Raw genomic sequence first — 19,250 nt, forward strand, 5'->3', positions numbered from 1 at the left:
TGAGCCCCACCACTGTCCTCACTATAATACCCATATGGGCAGGCCGTCATTCCCTACTGCCCCACACACAGAACAAACTACTCAACTACTGACCACCCTACTGAACCTCATCACTGCCCTCACTATAATACCCAGAGAGTCTAGTCCTCACTCCCAATTGTACCACCCTACAGGGTCATCTACTTAACTACTGTCCACCTTACTAAACCCCACCACTGCCGTCACTATATCAGTCAATCAATCAATCAATCAATCACTGCATTTGTAAAGCGCGCTACATACCCTTGAGGGTCTCAAGGCGCTGGGGAGGGGGGGTGCTACTGGTCGAAGAGCCAGGTCTTGAGGAGTCTTCTGAAGGCCAGCAGGTCCTGGGTCTGTCGTAGGATGGTGGGGAGAGTTTTCCAGGTCTTGGCGGCGAGGTAGGAGAAGGATCTGCCGCCGGCTGTGGTTTTTTGGATGCGGGGGACTGTGGCGAGGGCGAGGTTGGCTGAGCGGAGGCTTCGGGTGGGGGTGTGGAAGCTGAGTCAGTTGTTGAGGTAGGTGGGTCCGGTGTTGTGCAGTGCTTTGTGTGCGTGGATCAGGAGCTTGAAGGTGATCCTTTTGTTGACGGGGAGCCAGTGCAGGCCTCTCAGCTGGAGTGTGATGTGGCTGCGGCGGGGGACATCGAGGATGAGTCGGGCCGAGGCGTTCTGGATGCGTTGGAGTCGTCTCAGGAGCTTGTTTGTAGTTCCTGAGTAGAGGGCGTTCCCGTAGTCGAGTCTGTTGGTGATGAGGGCCTGGGTAACGTTTTTTCTCATGTCGAGGGGGATCCATTTGAAGATCCTGCGGAGCATACGGAGGGTGTTGAAGCAGGACGCGGAGACGGCGTTGACTTGCCTGGTCATGGAGAGAGTGGAGTTGAGGATGACTCCCAGGTTGCATGCGTGGTCCGTGGGTTCCGGGGCTGTGCCTAGTGACGTGGGCCACCAAGAGTCGCCCCAGGCTGATGGGGTGGGTCCGAGAATGAGGACCTCCGTCTTGTCTGAGTTCAGCTTCAGTCTGCTGTTCTTCATCCAGTCGGCTATGGCCTTCATTCCTCGGTGGAAGTTAGCTTTGGCGGTGTGGGGATCTTCGGTGAGGGATATGATCAGCTGGGTGTCGTCGGCGTAGGAGATGATGTTGAGGTTGTGTTGTCGTGCGACGTGGGCGAGGGGGGCCATGTAGATGTTGAACAGTGTCAGGCTGAGGGAGGATCCCTGTGGTACGCCGCAGATGATCTCGGTGGTTTTGGAGCGGAAGGGTGGGAGGCGGACGCTCTGGGTTCTGCCGGAGAGGAAGGATGTGGTCCAGGCCAGGGCCTTCTCTTGGATACCGGCGTCATGGAGGCGTGCTGATAGGGTGCGGTGGCAGACCGTGTCAAAGGCTGCTGATAGGTCCAGGAGGATGAGGGCGGCTGTTTCTCCTTTGTCCATCAGGGTCCGGATGTCATCAGTGGCGGCGATGAGGGCGGTCTCGGTGCTGTGGTTACTGCGAAAACCAGATTGGGAAGGGTCCAGGATGTTGTTGACTTCGAGGTAGCGGGTCAGCTGTTTGTTGACAATCTTCTCGGTCACTTTTGCCGGGAAAGGGAGCAGGGAGATGGGCCGGAAGTTCTTGAGGTCCTTGGGGTCCGCCTTGGGCTTCTTCAGAAGGGCGTTGATCTCGGCGTGCTTCCAGCTTTCTGGGAAGGTTGCTGTCTTGAAGGAACAGTTGATTGTTTTCCGGAGGTGGGGCGCGATGGCTGCGCTGGCTTTGTTGAAGACGTGGTGAGGGCAGGGGTCCGATGGGGATCCGGAGTGGATGGAGTTCATGGTTTTCATGGTGTCTTCGTCGCTGACGCTGGACCAGACGGTTAGGCGACTGGTGCGAGTGGTAGTCGCAGGGGTGGTGGACTCGGTGGTGGGTGTGGGGGGGTCGGGGTTGAAGCTGTCGTGGATGTCGGTGATCTTGCGGTGGAAGAAGGTAGCCAGGGAGTCGCACAGGTCTTGAGATGGCTGGATGTCGTTGGTGATGGAGCTGGGGTTGGAGAGTTCTTTCACGATGCTGAAGAGCTCTTTGGTGTTGTGTGCGTTGTTGTCTAGGCGGTCCTTGAAGGCGGTCTTCTTGGCGGTCCTGATGAGTTGGTGATGTCTGCGGATGGCGCTCTTGAGGGCTGTGTGCTTGTCTGGTGTTCGGTCGTGGAGCCATTTCTTCTCCAGCTTCCGACAGGTGTGCTTGGAGATCCGGAGGTCCTCGGTGAACCAGGCAGCTTTCTTGTTGGTGTGGTTGGTTGTAAAGGTTTTGAGAGGGGCGAGGGTGTTGGCGCAGTCGTTGATCCACTGTGTGAGGTTGGTCACGGCGGTGTCTGGATCGGTGGGGTCGGTGGGTGGTCTCAGGGTGAGGGCGGTAGTCAGTTGGTCCTCGGTAACCTTGCCCCAGCAGCGGCGTGGTAGCTGTTGGGTGCGGTGGTGTGTGGTGGGTTTTCTGAAGGTGAAGTGGACGCATCTGTGGTCGGTCCAGTGTGGTTCGGTGGTGTGGTTGAAGGAGACGTGGGGGCTTGCGGAGAAGATGGGGTCGAGCGTGTGTCCAGTGGCGTGAGTGGGTGTCGTTACCAGCTGTTTGAGTCCGAGGTTGGCGAGGTTGGCGATCAGGGCGGTGGAGTTGGCGTCGTTGTTGTTCTCGAGGTGGAAGTTCAGGTCCCCGAGGAGGATGTAGTCCGTGGAAGCGATGGTGTGGGTGCTGATGAGGTCGGGGATGGTGTCACTGAACTGTGGGCGGGGGCCTGGAGGTCTGTAAATTAGAGTTCCTCTGAGGGTGGTGTTGGGGTCGGTGTGGATCTGGATTTTTTTTTTTTTTTTGCCGCCGAACACATGCACTTCCAGATCCAGTATAATACTATAATAATACCTAGAGATACTGGTCCTCACTCCCTACTGACGCACTGTGCAGTCTTCTACTCAACTACTGCCCATCCTACTGAACCCCACCACTGCTCTTACTATAACACCTGGAGAGTCTAGCCCTCGCTCCCTACTGCCCCACTGTGCAGAGTTCTCTACCCAAATACTGCCAATCCTCCCGAACTCCACCACTGCCCTCACTATAATACTCAGGGAGTCTTGTCCCCACTTCCTACTGCCCCACCCTACATCCCCTACTACTCAACTACTGCCCACCCAATCGAACCCCACCACTGTCCCCACTATGATATCCAGAGGGTCTGGCCCTCACTCCCCACTGCCCCACCCTACAGAACTAACTACTTCATCTACTGCCCACCCTACTGAGCCTCACCACTGCCCTCACTATAATACCCAGAGAGTCTGGTCCTCACTCCTTACTGCCCTACCCTGCAGAGTCCTCTACCCAGCTACTGCCCATTTTCCAAACCCCACCACTTCCCTCACTTTAATACCTAGAGATCCAACTCCTCACTCCATGCTGCCCCACTGTGCAGATTCCTCTACCGAACTCATGCCCACCCTAGTGAGCCTGACCAGTACCCTCACTATAATACCCAGGAGAGTCTTGTCCACACGCCCTACTGCCCCACCCCACAGACTCCTCTACCCACCTACTGCCCACTCTATTGAGCCCCACTACTGGACTTAGTACAATAACCAGAGAGGCTGGTCCTCACTCTCTACTGCCCCAACCTAGAGACTCCTCTAATCAACTACTGCCCACTCTACTGAGCCCCCACACTGGCCTTACTCTAATACCCACAGAGGCTGGCCCTCACTCCCTACTGCCCCACCCCACAAACCCATCTACTCAACTACTGCCCGCCCTACCAAACCCCACCACTGCCCTAGCTATAATACCCAGAGTGTTTGATCCTCACTAGCTACTGTCCCACTGTGCAGGGTCCTCTACGCAACTACTGCCCACCTTACCGAGCCCCACCACTGCTCTTATTATAATACCAAGAGATTCTGGGCCTCACTCCCTACTGCCCCACCCTACTGACACCTCTACTCAACTACTGCCCACCCAACCGAACCCCACCACTGACCTCGCTATAATCCCCAGAGAGACTGGCCCTCACTCCCCACTGCCCCATCGTGCAGAGTTCTCTACTCAACAACTGCCCACCCCACCACTGCGCTTACTATAATACCCAGAGAGGCTGGTCCTCACTCTGTATTGCCCCACTGTGCAGAGTCCTTTACCCAACTATGGCCCACCCCAATGATTCCTATCACTGCCCTTAATATAAAACCGAGAGAGACTGGTCCTCACTCCCAACTGCCACAGACTCCTACCACTGTCCTCACTATAATACCCAGAGAGACTTGTCCTCGCTCCCTACTGCCCCACCGTGCAGAGTCCTCTATCCAACTACTGCCCACCTTACCAAGCCCCACAACTGCCCTCACTATAATACCCAAACAGTCTGGTCCTCACGCCCTACTCACCCACCCTACAGACCCCTCTACTCAACTACTGGCCACCCCATCACTTCCCTCACTATAATACCCAGAGAGTCTGGTCCTTTCTCCCTACTGCCCCACCCTACCGACCCCTCTACTCAACTACTGCCCACCCAAACAGACCCCACCACTGACCTCACTGTAATCCCCAGAGAGACTGGCCTTCACTCCCCACTGCCCCACCGTGCAGAGTCCTCTATCAACTACTGCCCACCCCACCACTGCCCTTACTATAATTCCCAGAGAGACTGGCCCTCACTCCCTACTGCCCCACCCTCCAGATTCCTCTATCCAACTACTGCCCACCCCACTGAGCCCCACCACTGCCCTTACAATAATACCCAGATAGTCTGGCCCTCACTCCCTACTGCGCAATTGTGCAGAATCTTCTACTCAACGACTGAGCACCCTACCACGACCGAACAGTACCCTCACTATACTACCCAGAGAGACTGGTCCTCAGTGCCTACTGCCCACTCCACCACTACCCTCACTATAATATCTAGAGACACTGGTCTTCATTCCCCACTGCTGCACCCCACAGACTCCTCTACTCAGCTACTGCCCACCCAACTGAACGCCACCACTGCCCTCACTATAACACCTAGAGATACTGGTCCTCACTCCCTACTGCCCCACTGTGCAGAGTCCTTTACCCAACTACTGCCCACCCTACCAAACCCCACCACTGCCCTCGCTGTATTACCCAAAGAGTCTGTCCTCACTCCCTACTGCCCCACCGTGCAGAGTCCTCGACCCAACTACTACACACCCTACGGAACCCCATCACTGCCCTCACTATAACACCCAGAACGGCTGGTCCTCAGTCCCTACTACCCCAAACTACAGACTCCTCTACTCAACTACTGCCCACCCACCGTACCCCACCACTGCCCTTACTATAATACCCAGAGAGACTTGTCCTCGCTCCCTACTGCCCCACCGTGCAGAGTCCTCTATCCAACTACTGCCCACCCTACCAAACCCCACCACTGCCCTCACTATAATACTCAGACAGTCTGGTCCTCACTCCCTACTCCCCCACCCTACAGACCCCTCTACTCAACTACTGGCCACCCCATCACTGCCCTCACTATAATACCCAGAGAGTCTGGTCCTCAGTGCCTACTGCCCACTCCACCACTGCCCTCACTATAATATCTAGAGACACTGGTCCTCATTCCCTACTGCTGCACCCGACAGTCTCCTCTACTCAGCTACTGCCCACCCAAATGGACGCCACCACTGCCCTCACTATAACACCTAGAGATACTGGTCCTCACTCCCTACTGGCCCACTATGCAGAGTCCTTTACCCAACTACTGCCCACCCTACCAAACCCCACCACTGCCCTTGCTGTAATACCCAAAGAGTCTGTCCTCACTCCCTACTGCCCCACCGTGCAGAGTCCTCGACCCAACTACTACACACCCTACGGAACCCCATCACTGCCCTCACTATAACACCCAGAACGGCTGGTCCTCAGTCCCTACTACCCCAAACTACAGACTCCTCTACTCAACTACTGCCCACCCACCGTATCCCACCACTGCCCTTACTTTAATATCCAAAGAGACTGGTCCTCACTCCCTACTTCCCCACCCTGCAGACCCTTCTACTAAACTACTGACCACCTCACCTAACCCCACTACTGCTCTTACTGTAATATTTAGCGAGTCTGGCCCTCACGGCCTACTGCCCCACCCTGCAGACTCCTTTACCCAACTACTGCCCATCCTACCAAACCCCACCACTGCCCTCACTTTAATACCTAGAGATAAACGTCCTCACTCCCTGCTGCCCCACTGTGCAGATTCCTCTACCCAATTAGTGCCCACCCTAGTGAGCCCGACCAGTACCCTCACTATAATACCCAGAGAGGCAGGTCCTCACTCCCTACTGCCCCACCGTGCAGAGTCCTCTATCCAACTACTGCACACCCTACCGAACCCCATCACTGCCCTCACTATAATACCCAGAAGGGCGGGTCCTCAGTCCCTACTGACCCACCCTACTGACCCTTCTACTCAACTACTGCCCACCCCACCACTGCCCTTACTATAATACCCAGAGAGGCTGGCCCTCACTCCTTACTGCCACACCGTGCAGAGACCTCTTTCCAACTACTGCCCACCCAAACGAACCCCACCACTGACCTCCCTATATTCCCCAGAGAGACTGGTCCTTACTCCCTACTGCCCCATCCTAAAGACCCTTCTCTCAACTACTGCCCACCCCACCACTGCCCTTACTATAATACCCAGAGAGGTTGGCCCTCACTCCCTACTGCCACACCGTGCAGAGTCCTCTATCCAACTACTGCCCACCCTATCGAACACCATCACTGCCCTCACTATAATACCCAGAAGGGCTGGTACTCTGTCCCTACTGCCCCACCCTACAGATTCCTCTACTCAACTACTGCCCACCCAAACGAACCCCACCACTGACCTTACTCTAATACCGACAGAGGCTGGCCCTCACTCCCTACTGCCCCACCCCACAAACCCATCTACTCAACTACTGCCCACCCTACCAAACCCCACCACTGCCCTCCCTATAATACCCAGAGTGTTTGATCCTCACTAGCTACTGTCACACTGTGCAGAGTCCTCTATGCAACTACTGCCCACCTTACCGAGCCCCTCCACTGCTCTTATTATAATACCCAGGGATTCTGGGCCTCACTACCTACTGCCCCACCCCACAAACCCATCTACTCAACTACTGCCCACCCTACCAAACCCCACCACTGCCCTCCCTATAATACCCAGAGTGTTTGATCCTCACTAGCTACTGTCCCACTGTGCAGAGTCCTCTACGCAACTACTGCCCACCGTACCGAGCCCCTCCACTGCTCTTATTATAATACCCAGGGATTCTGGGCCTCACTACCTACTGCCCCACCCTACAGACACCTCTACTCAACTACTGCCCCCCCAACCGAACCCCACCACTGACCTTACTATAATCCCCAGAGAGACTGGCCCTCTCTCCCCACTGCCCCATCGTGCAGAGTTCTCTACTCAACAACTGCCCACCCCACCACTGCGCTTACTATAATACCCAGAGGGGCTGGTCCTCACTCTCTATTGCCCCACTGTGCAGAGTCCTCTACCCAACTATGGCCCACCCCAATGATTCCTATCACTGACCTTAATATAAAACCGAGAGAGACTGGACCTCACTCCCATCTGCCACAGACTCCTCTACTCAATTACTGCCCACCCTACTGTGCCCCACCACTGTCCTCACTATAATACCCAGAGAGACTTGTCCTCGCTCCCTACTGCCCCACCGTGCAGAGTCCTCTATCCAACTACTGCCCACCCTACCAAACCCCACCACTGCCCTCACTATAATACCCAGGCAGTCTGGTCCTCACTCCCTGCTCCCCCACCCTACAGACCCCTCTACTCAACTATTGGCCACCCCATCACTGCCCTCACTATAATACCCAGAGAGTCTGGTCCTCATTCCCTACTGCTGCACCCAACAGTCTCCTCTACTCAGCTACTGCCCACCCAAATGAATGCCACCACTGCCCTCACTATAACACCTAGAGATACTGGTCCTCACTCCCTACTGCCCCACCCCACAAACCCATCTACTCAACTACTGCCCACCCTACCAAACCCCACCACTGCCCTCTCTATAATACCCAGAGTGTTTGATCCTCACTAGCTACTGTCCCACTGTGCAGAGTCCTCCACGCAACTACTGCCCACCTTACCGAGCTCCACCACTGCTCTTATTATAATACCCAGAGATTCTGGGCCTCACTACCTACTGCCCCACCCTACAGACACCTCTACTCAACTACTGCCCACCCAACCGAACCCCACCACTGACCTTACTATAATCCCCAGAGAGACTGGCCCTCTCTCCCCACTGCCCCATCGTGCAGAGTTCTCTACTCAACAACTGCCCACCCCACCACTGCCTCACTCCCTACTGCCCCACTGTGCTGAGTCCTCTACCCAACTACTGCCCACCCTACCAAACCCCACCACTGCCCTCGCTGTAATACCCAAAGAGTCTGGTCCTCACTCCCTACTGCCCCACCGTGCAGAGTCTTCGACCCAACTACTACACATCCTACGGAACCCCACCACTGCCCTCACTATAACACCCAGAACGGCTGGTCCTCAGTCCCTACTACCCCAAACTACAGACTCCTCTACTCAACTACTGCCCACCCACCGTACCCCACCACTGCCCTTACTATAATATCCAAAGAGACTGGTCCTCACTCTCTACTGCCCCACCCTGCAGAGTCCTCCATCCAAATACTGCCCACCCTACCGAACCCATCACTGCCCTCACTATAATACCCAGATGGGCTGGTCCTCAGTCCCTACTGTCCCACCCTACAGACTCCTCTACTCAACTACTGCCCACCCAAACGAACCCCACCACTGACCTTACTATAATCCCCAGAGAGCCTGGTCCTCACTCCCTACTACCCCATCCTACAGACCCCTCTACTCAACTACTGCCCACCCTACCAAATCCCACCTCAGCCCTCATTATAACACCCAGAAAGTCTGGTCCTCACTCCCTACTGCCCACTGTGCAGAGTCATCTACCCAACTACTGTCCATCCTCCCGAACTCCACCACTGCCCTCTCTATAATACGAAGAGAGTTTGGTCCTCACTCCCTATTGCCCCACCCTACAGACCCCTCTACTCAACTTCTGCCCACCCTAGTGAGCCTTACCACTGCCCTCGGTATAACACCCAGAGAGTCTGGTCCTCAGTCCCTACTGCCCACCGTGCACAGTCCTCTCTTCAGTCCCTCCTGCCCCCTCCCTCTGCACAGATCAATTGCAGCCCTCACCCTCTGGCGCCCCATCTTACTGCCCACAGTGTACACTCCCCTGTTCTGCCCCTCACCTGCCCCAGATCGCTCGTTCGCCCCCGAAATTCCGACTCCGCTCCATGCTTCTCCCACATTTCATTCCCCCCCCCCCCCCGCCCCCCTCGAGCTCCCTGAGGTGACCCTCACCTTTCTGCACGCCGGGGCTGATGGACCCCCAGGGCTGCTGCTTCCCTTCCTTCAGCAGAGTCTCGCCGACGGGGTCTGCAAGGGAACACAAGACACCCCGAGAAGGTCAAATCCGCGGTTGCACTCAAGGGGCTCAGTCACAGAGCAGCAGCGGCGCGTGCAGCGCTGCGAAGCTGCGGCAGCAAGCGCTATACAGACGAACTATCACTGCTGCTGGGCTTCTTGTTATGGGAATTATTATTATTATTATCATCATCCTCATCATTCTGATTAACAGTACTACTGCTATTATTATTTTTATTATTATTATCAGTATTATTGTTATGATTGTTGTTATTATCATCATTATTATTAACAGTGCTACTGCTATTTTTATTATTTTTATTTTTATTATTATTATTACTATTATTATTGCTATGATTGTTGTTATTATCATCATTATTATTAACAGTGCTACTGCTATTATTATTATTGTTATTATTACTGTTATTATTATTATTATCATCTTTATTGTTACTAACAGTACTAGTGCTATTATTGTTATTGCTATTATTATTATTACTATTATTATTGTTATGATTGTTGTTGTTATCATCATTATTATTATTATTAATTGAACTAGTGCTATTATCATTGCTATGATCATCATTATTATTATCAGTACTAGTGCTATTATTGTAATTATTATTATTATTAATATTATTGTTGGTATTATCATCATTACTATTATCAACAGTACTACAGCTATTATTATTATTATTATTAGTAGTAGTAGTAGTAGTGATATTATTATTATTTATATTATTAGTAGTAGTCTTGTTGCTGCTATTATTATTATTGTTATTATTAGCAATAAGAATAAGAATATTAATCATAGTAGTAATACTATTGCTGTTATTATTATTGTAATTATTGTTATTATTGTTGGTATTATTATTGTAATTTTTATTATTAATATTATTTTTATGAAGTGTACTACTGCTATTATTATTGTTAGGAGCAGTATTAGTACTGATATTATTATTGATATTATTAGTAGTAGTATTGTTGCTGCTATTATTATTATTGTTGTTATTATTACCAATAGTAATAGTAATACGAAGAATCATAGTAGTAATACTGTTGCTGTTATTATTATTGTAACTATTGTCATTGTTGTTGGTATTATTATTGTAATTGTTGTTATTATTTTCGCCTCGCGCCTACCTAGCGCCTTGTTTCCCACCACTCCGCGCTGAGCTCCTTTTCTCATCTTCATCAGTTCTTCTCCAGGTGGTTTTTCCTTTTTCAATAAATAAAGTCGTTAACATGAGCAGTTGCGGTTTTTCTTATTTTCTGCGTCTTTTTTTTCCTGAACGAGCGGACTACAAGGTGATAAACGAAAATGTGACGTAAACCCGTTCAGTATAAAACACGCAACAATTTGAAAGTCGATTTCGTTCGTAAAATGAATTATTTCTCCAAATTGAGGGGTTTTAAATAGAGTCGTTTCTTCTTGTGGCGGAAAAACCATCCCGCTCTTGGGTCTGTCTGTGCTTTTCATCGGCAAAAATAATGATTCCAGCAAACGAAATATGAATGACATTTCAGCTTTGGTATTTTAGTTCGTTTTGTTCTGATTTTGTCGTAATTTGAATTCGATTTTTTTTTTTTTAATCACAAAATAATAATTAGGAAACAAAAAAACACCGAAATTCTAGGTTTTCTTCATTTTGCGGAAAGTAACTCTGACACTTGTCCTTGTATAATATTTTCAAAAAAAATGTTCTTGTTCTTTTTAAAGAGGGATTGCGTTGGTTTAACTGGTTTGCGCTGCTTTGATGTTGTAAAGTCAGCAGGTGTATTTAATGCTATTTTACGCTCGGGTTTTGTCCTCCAGCCCGCGGCGTCTGGGGCCAGGAAACGCGTCCAGGAAAAAGGAAATCCGACTTCCGACAGCGCCGAGAGGGAGCGCTTTAAAGGGGTCCGGGGGGCCGGGGCGCCAGAGCCGGGAGCGGGGAGAGGAGGTGAGAGACGGAGGAGGAAAGAGGGGAGACGAGAGAGGAACCCCCTGAGAAAGAATCGGGAAGAAAGGTGAGAGGAGAAGGGTGAAAGGATGAGAGCGGGAGAGTGGGGAAGGGAGGGAGAAGAAAGAAGGAAGAGAGGAGGCGGGGGGAGAAGGAAAGATGGAGTAGAAGAGGGAGCAAAGAAGGAGAAAGAGGTGAGAGAGGGAGAAGGAAAGAAGAGGGGCCATAAAAGAGAAGAAAAGAGTGGAAGAAGGGAAGATGGAGAGGAAGGATAGAGTTGGAGAGATTGAGAGGTGAGAAGAGAGGAGGGGAAGGAGAGGAGGGAGGAGAAGTAAGGGAGGAAGAAGAAGGGAAGAGAGAGGAGAACAGAGAGGAAAGAAGGAAAAAGAGGTGCGAGAAGGAAAGAGAAAAGAAGGAGAAGGAGGTGCGAGAGGGAGAAGGAAAGAAGAGGGGTCATAAAAGAGACGAAAAGAGGGGAAGGAGTGGAAGAAGGTAAGATGGAGAGGAGAGGAGTGAGGTGGAGGGATTGAGAGGTGAGAAGAGAGAAGGGGAAGGAGAGGAGAGGAAGGAGGAGAAGTGAGGGAGGAGGAGAAGAGGGAGCAAAGAAGGAAAAAGAAGTGCGAGAAAGAGAAGGAAAGAAGAAAGAGAGACGAGAAAGAATGAATGAAGAAGAGGTGATATGGAGAAGAGGGGTCAGAAAGAGAAGCAAAGAGGGGAGAGAGTGGATGGAGAGGAGAGGAGGAGAGGAGAGGAGAGGGGAGAGAAAACAGAGAAGTGAAATAAGGTGAAGAAACCTGGGGTTGGGAGACATGATGGGAAAAAGAGTGAAAACTATGACCCGGAGAAAAGAGGTGCAAGACGTAGATATTTAAGGGGTGACACATGAGAGAAGGGGGCACAAGAGAGAGGGGGGAGAAGGAGAGAGAAAGAAGAGGGGAGGGAGAAGTGAAGAAAGTGGAGAAGTGATTGGAACAAAGGGGCAGAGGAGACGGAAGTATGAGGAGCGCGGGATAGGGTAAGAGGAGATGTAAGTCAGACGAGGAAGAGAGGAGGCAGTCGGGGAGAGAGAGAGAAAGGGGACGGGTGCGAAAAGAGAGGGAGGGAGGAGGAGAAGATGGTAAAAGACAAAGGGTACGGAAAGAAAAGGGAAGCGATAAATGTGAAAGGAGAGCGGGTGGAGAGGGAGAGTATTAGATGGAAGATCGGGAGCGGAAGAGAAAGAAAGAAAGAAAGAAAGAAAGAGAAAGAAAGAAAGAAAGAGAGAGTGAAGGAAAAAAGAAAGAGTGAAGGAAAGAAAGAATAAAAGAAAGAAACAAAGAATGAAAGGAAAGGAAGAATGAAAGAAAAAGAAGAAAGAAAGAGAAAAAGAAAGGATGAACAAATGAAAGAAAAATAAATAATGAAAGAAGAAAGAAAGGAGACGGAGGCAAGATAGGACGAAGGAAACTGGGCCTGACATCTATCAGTGACAGGTGTATATAGAGAGGGGGGGCTGAGAACCCCCTGTTCTGCAAAAGGAAGGAGTGTTCGCCCCAAGGAGGGCAGCAGCACCAAGTAAACAAACAGGAAATGGACGAGGCAGAGGGGGACAGACACCTGAGAAGTGAAACCTGGGAGCAGCGCCGGGGTCGCAGGGACACGCCACACACATCCCCCCGAAGGCATGTTTTCTAGGCGCACGGGAACCGAAGCTCGGCGCTAGGACAGCCCCCTCCCGCAGCGCACCCCGGGGGTCCCCGCACCCTGGGGGGGTAAAGAGAGGGAGCCGGCTCTACCTGACAGGTACATGTTGAGCAGCAGGTGCGACCCTCTGGTCTCTCGCATCTCAGGGAGGAACTGGCCCAGGAAGGGCCCTGCCGCCTTCATCTCTCCTCCAGCAGAGCCGCCCAAATAATACACTTTATCAGGGGAGATAGGGGCGACGGAGTGACACGGGGGGGTGGCGGTCTCCCAGCAACCTGTGGAGATGTCACGGGGGGAGGGGTGGGCAATATCTTCACTGCAGCATCCTTTTTAATTAAACTCCCGATCTGATTGCGGGGCCGCCTCCTGCCTGCGCCATAAAGCCCGGCTGCGCCCCCTCCGCCCCCCGGACCCCTTATCTCGGCACCATCGCACTTTTAATAAAAGTGCCCCGCCTCGGATCGGGGTTTCCAGGCAGGGACGGAGAGGGGCGCCGCGCTCGCCACAGGCCCGATTTTCCGCCCGTTTAACTCTTTGCAAACACCAGCCGCCCAGAGCGGGCCCAGGGCAGACCTAATATTGATTCTGGGGCCTTTAAATCTGCTCTACCGACTTTAGGAAAACAAGTTTAGCAGGGGGTGGCGTGCGCCGTGCAGATAATGAGGCCATAATTTCAAAAGAAAAAGCTGTCGTGGTGTGCTTTTCCTGTTTTATTGCAGGTCCTGGCTGCTGTTTCCTTTTTGTTGCCTAATTGCTGATTAAACAGCGATTTTCCACCTCCCTACACCCGGCAACTCGTCCCTGTCAGTGGCCGTGGACACGGGTGGATGGCTGGGTGGAAAGTTCCTGTGGCTTCCAGCACCCCCTCCCCGCCCACCTACAAACAGGCGTAGCAAAGTGCGATGATAACTAAAAGTAACACCTATTCTTTAAAGCTCCTTGAAGCCATTAGTTTTGTGGTGGGAGCTGGGAAAAGTAAAAGTCGCACTTGGAGTACATGCCAAAGCAGTGATTGCATGAACCCACTGAGCTATCTGAGACTGAATGTATGCTGTGTAGGGGCGCGCACATCTGTACAACAGAGGGGTAAAGCCGCTGAGCTGCGGCGAGGGACTCACAGGGGTCGCTTTCAGGTCACATGTTTCCTTAGCAGGTGCGTTGACCCAATGAGATATCTTACTGGCATTCAACGTATGGCCTTCTCAGGAGACGCGTTATTTAATAGAGGAGGGTCAGCCAACAGATTAACAAGGAGAGCTGAGCCGAGCCAAGGGTCGGCTCGGGCTCTAAGATTCAGCCCGAGCCGAGCCTTGGAACGATTTGGCTATAAATCATGCAACTAACATCTTGTAACCCATGTAATAAACTTTCCTTAAAACTCAGTGTATGTCTTTATCAGGTGAAGCGTTTCATCTTAGTAAATCAGATTGGATCTCGGATTTAAGGAGAATGATTAAAAGTGAGTTTTCAGCTATGTACTGGAACACTCTCGCCCCGCCCTGATGACAATGCTAACAATGAACTAGGAGGCAAGTGATTTGTAATGTGTGGCCTATGTGTAGGCAACATTCTTATTACAGATTAAACATTGTCTATTGACTCGAATCTAACAGGAGTTTGTACAGCGCACACCTGAACTCGCGCATTTGAAGGTGACATGTATGTGAAAATGAACAAAAACTGAGATTCTGTGACATAAGGTAGCACAGGATCAGACGATTTGGTCAAGCAGGGAAGCCGGGATTGATCCCGATTTTCTAGTTTCACACTGTGCAATTCAGGTGAGTACCCCTTTCTGACATCAAAGGTTAACGATTTGTCTTTTATTTTTAGAGGATGGGGTTACAGTATGGGTGACAAGCAGAGGGGTCACAGCGTGGGTGACAAGCAGAGGGGGTCACAGCATGGGTGACGAGCAGAGGGGGTTCAGCGTGGGTGACAAGCAGAGGGGGTTCAGCGTGGGTGACAAGCAGAGGGGGTCACAGCGTGGGTGACAAGCAGAGGGGGTCACAGCGTGGGTGACATGCAGAGGGAGTCACAGCGTGGGTGACAAGCAGAGGGGGTCACAGCGTGGGTGACAAGCAGAGGGGGTCACAGCGTGGGTGACAAGCAGAGGGGGTTCAGCGTGGGTGACAAGCAGAGGGGGTCACAGTGTGGGTGACAAGCAGAGGGGGTCACAGTGTGGGTGACAAGCAGAGGGGGGTAACATGCAGAGGGGGGTCACAGCATGGGTGACAAGCAGAGGGGGTTACATCGTGGGTGACATGCAGAGGGGGCCACAGCGTGGGTGACAAGCAGAGGGGGTTACAGCGTGGGTGTATGCAGAGGGGGTCACAGCGTGGGTGGCAAGCAGAGCGGGTAACATGCAGAGGGGGGTCACAGCATGGGTGACAAGCAGAGGGGGTTACAGCGTGGGTGACAAGTAGAGGGGGTCACAGCATGGGTGACAAGCAGAGGGGGTCACAGCGTGGGTGACATGCAGAGGGGGTCACAGCGTGGGTGCATGCAGAGGGGGTCACAGCGTGGGTGACAAGCAGAGGGGGTCACAGCATGGGTGACAAGCAGGGTGGGTCACAGCGTGGGTGGCAAGCAGAGGGGGTCACATCGTGGTTGACGTGCAGAGGGGGTCACAGCGTGGGTGACAAGCAGAGGGGGTTACAGCGTGGGTGGCAAGCAGAGGGGGTCACTGTGTCGGTGACAAGCAAAGGGGGTCACAGCGTGGGTGACAAGCAGAGGGGGTCACAGCGTGGGTGACATGCAGAGGGGGTCACAGCATCGGTGAAAAGCAGAGGGGGTTACAGCTTGGGTGACAAGCATAGGGGTCACAGCGTGGGTGACAAGCAGAGGGGGTTCAGCGTGGGTGACAAGCAGAGGGGGTCACAGCGTGGGTGACATCCAGAGAGGGTCACAGCGTGGGTGATATGCAGAGGGGGTCACAGCGTGGGTGACAGGCAGAGGGGGTCACAGCGTGGGTGACAAGCAGAGGGGGTTCAGCGTAGGTGAGATCCAGAGAGGGTCACAGCGTGGATGACATGCAGAGGGGGTCACAGCGTGGGTGACAAGCGGAGGGGGTCACAGCGTGGGTGGCAAGCAGAGGGGGGTGACACGCAGAGGGGGGGGCACAGCATGGGTACAGCATGGGTGGCAGCAGAAGCCACATGTTATTGTTGACAGTGTTACATAGCGCACACCTGCGCTTCACAACAGACACCGGCCACGTTACACCTTTTTAAAACTTTTTTTTCGATAGAGGGAATCCGGATGCTGAGCTGATACCAGGATCCCAACCTGCGTCCCCATGGTTCATGCTGAGCAGCTGTAGCCAGTTGGCCACATCACCTCCCATGAAAGTTCGGCTCGTCTTGGGCTCGAGGTTCCAACCGGACCTCGAGCTGAGTCAGAGCCAGGGTTCTGGGTAGAGTCTGGCAGAGCTTTCCGCCTCTGTTATTTAAATCTGCTATCTGGCAGTCATGCAAGCCTGTGACGTACATATTCCACACAGTGCTCCGATGCAGGGTCAGATGCTAATCGGGTTGCCTGCAGGCGACACACAGATCTCTACAACAGGTGAATTCACCCATTGAGCTACCTTGATGGAATTCTGTTGGCTGCCTGCAGTTTGCACTCATAGCTCTAATCCGAGGAAATGTTCCTCGGCAGCGCACCTGAAGCAGTACCATAACATATGAAGTTCCTGTATCATAGTTATTATATTGCAGGTGCATGTATGTATATATGTAATGTTACTGCAGGTACCTGTATATCTGTGTGATTATATTGCAGGTGCATGTATGTGATTATACTGCAAGCATATGTATTCGTCTGTAAATATGCTGCAGGTGCATGTATGCATGTGTAATTATACAACATGTGCATGGATGCATGTGTAAATATACTGCAGGCACACGTATGCATTTGTAAATGTACTGCAGGCGTATGTATGTGGGTAGTTGTACCGCAGGCACATAAATTATTGTATAATCATGCTGCAGGTACATGTATGTGTGTGTAATTATGCTGCAGGTACATGTATGCATGTGTACATAAGCTGCAGGCACATTTATGCGTGTGTAATTATGCTGCAGGTACAGCAGGTACATGTATGCATGTGTACATAAGCTGCAGGCACATGTATGCATGTGTAATTATACTGTAGGTGGATTTATGTACTGGCAATTGTAGGAAAGTACCCTCTTTTTGGCATGGTTTCTCCCACTTTTTTGCCTGCTGTCAGTGTGTTTTGACTGTGTTCACTGGGATCCTGCTAACCTGGACCCCAGTGACTCTGCGCTCTCACTCTAAATTTGGTTGTCCCTGACATTGTGCACCCCATATTTGGCATACTGGTACCCACCTGTAAGTCCCTAGTATATGGTACCTAGGTACCCAGGGCATTGGGGCACCAGGGGTTCCCCATGGGCTGCAGCGTGTACTATGCCACCCATAGGAGCCTATGCAAATTGTGTCTGCAGGCCTGCCATTGCAGCAAGCGTGAAAAGGTGCATGCACCCTTTCACTACAGGTCACTGCACCAGGTCACAGTAAGTCACCCCTATGGCAGGCCTCCCTAGCCCAGAGGGCAGGGTGCAGGTACCTGTGTGTGAGGGCCCCCCTGCATGAGCAGAGGTGTCCCCACAAACTCCAGCTCCAGGTTCCTAGGCTTCAGGAGTGCGGGGACGCCATTTTACCTGTGTGCTGGATATAAGTCACTACCTATGTCCTGCTACATAATGGTAACTCCGAACCTGGGCATGTTTGGTATAAAAAATGTTAGAATCATACCCCAATACTGTTGCCAGTATTGGTTGTATGATTCCATTCACTCTGGGGTTCCTTAGAGGACCCCCAGCTTTGCTCCTACCAGTTTGCAGGGTTTTCCCGGGCAGCCTGTGCTGCTGCCATCCTACAGACAGGTTCCTGCTGTTTGAGCAGCTCAAGCCCAGGAAGGCAGAACAAAGGACTTCCTTTGGGAGAGGGAGGGAACACCCTCTCCCTTTGGAAATCGATGTTACATGGCTTGGGATGGGTAGCCTCCCCAAGCCACTGGTATGCTTTGAAGGGCACATTTGGTGCCCTCCTTACATGAACCAGTTTGCACCAGTTCAGGGACCCACGGTCAATGGAAAGGGGAGATACCACTCCCCTGTCCATCACCACCCCAGGGGTGATGCCCAGAGCTTCTCCAGGTGTCCACTTGATTCTTCCTTCTTGAATCAAAGGTGGGCAGAGACCCTGGAAGCATCTGAGTGGCCAGGTCAGGCAGGTGACATCACAGCCCCCTTCTGCTAGGTGACCAATCCCTCTTTTAGGGCTATATAGGGTCTACCTCTTGGGTGGGTCCTCTGATTCAATGTGCAAGATTCCAGCAGGACTCCTCTGCAATGTTTACTTCAACTTCTGGCCACTGGAACCGCAAATGGACTTCACAGGAACCTACAATCTGCAGCTCCAGTGACGGCTTCGCTCTGCAACATTGTTTCTCTGGTTCCTTCCAGCAACTGCAACATTTTCCCGGCTGTGCATCCTCTGAGGGTGGCAAGTCTTCAGTCTGCACCAAGAAGCAAGAAGGAATCTCCCTTGGAGCAAATGAGTCACAACTGCAATGATGTCTGGCTGCGTGGGGTCCTCTCTCCTGCAACTATGCGTGGATCCTGCAACACAGATGGTAGTCTTCAGTGGTCCCCTTGGTCCCCTCTACCAGCTGTCCAACTTTGGAGGTGGTGAGTCTTTGCCTTTCCTTGTAGGACAGTACCCCTGTGCACTGCGACTCTTGCAGCTACCAAGGCTTGTTGGCTCTTCTTCCAAGAGATCTTCTGGCTCCGTGTAGCCTCAGCTTCCAGCACTCTTCTATGCAATGCGTAGTCTCCTGCCTGCTGCTCCAGCAACATGGGTCTTCTTTCCAGGTGTTCTGAGTGGACCTCACTGCGACTCCTGTGCCTGCTGCCTGTGGGTTGCCTGTGGGGGCTGCATCCTCAACTTATGGCTCTCCTTACTGCGGAGAGTTGCCTGGGACTCCCCTCCTTGGGTTGAGTCCCCTCGGACCTTCCTGGTCCCCAGCAGCTCTGCAACTCTTCATCTGCGACTCTTGCCTTTGCCAAGGCTTGTTGGTGTTTTTTTCACAC

General features: G+C 52.2%; 1 protein-coding gene and 1 long non-coding RNA gene across 2 annotated transcripts in view; one reads left to right on the forward strand and one right to left on the reverse strand.

Moving 5' to 3' along the window:
* Positions 1-13,315, reverse strand: part of FEV (FEV transcription factor, ETS family member) — a 49,855-nt gene extending 36,540 nt beyond the window's left edge. The window contains exons 1-2 of the mRNA XM_069227277.1: positions 13,221-13,315; positions 9,440-9,514 (exon numbers count right to left, since the gene is read on the reverse strand). Of these exons, the coding sequence (XP_069083378.1) occupies positions 9,440-9,514; positions 13,221-13,311 (166 nt within the window). The 5' untranslated portion in view covers positions 13,312-13,315. The remainder of the gene's footprint in view (positions 1-9,439; positions 9,515-13,220) is intronic.
* LOC138286779 (uncharacterized) overlaps positions 11,442-19,250 on the forward strand; it is a 46,007-nt gene continuing 38,198 nt past the window's right edge. The window contains exon 1 of the long non-coding RNA XR_011202061.1: positions 11,442-11,512. This is a non-coding gene — a long non-coding RNA (uncharacterized lncRNA). The remainder of the gene's footprint in view (positions 11,513-19,250) is intronic.

Source organism: Pleurodeles waltl, chromosome 3_2, assembly GCF_031143425.1.
Source record: "Pleurodeles waltl isolate 20211129_DDA chromosome 3_2, aPleWal1.hap1.20221129, whole genome shotgun sequence".
NCBI lineage: Eukaryota > Metazoa > Chordata > Amphibia > Caudata > Salamandridae > Pleurodeles > Pleurodeles waltl.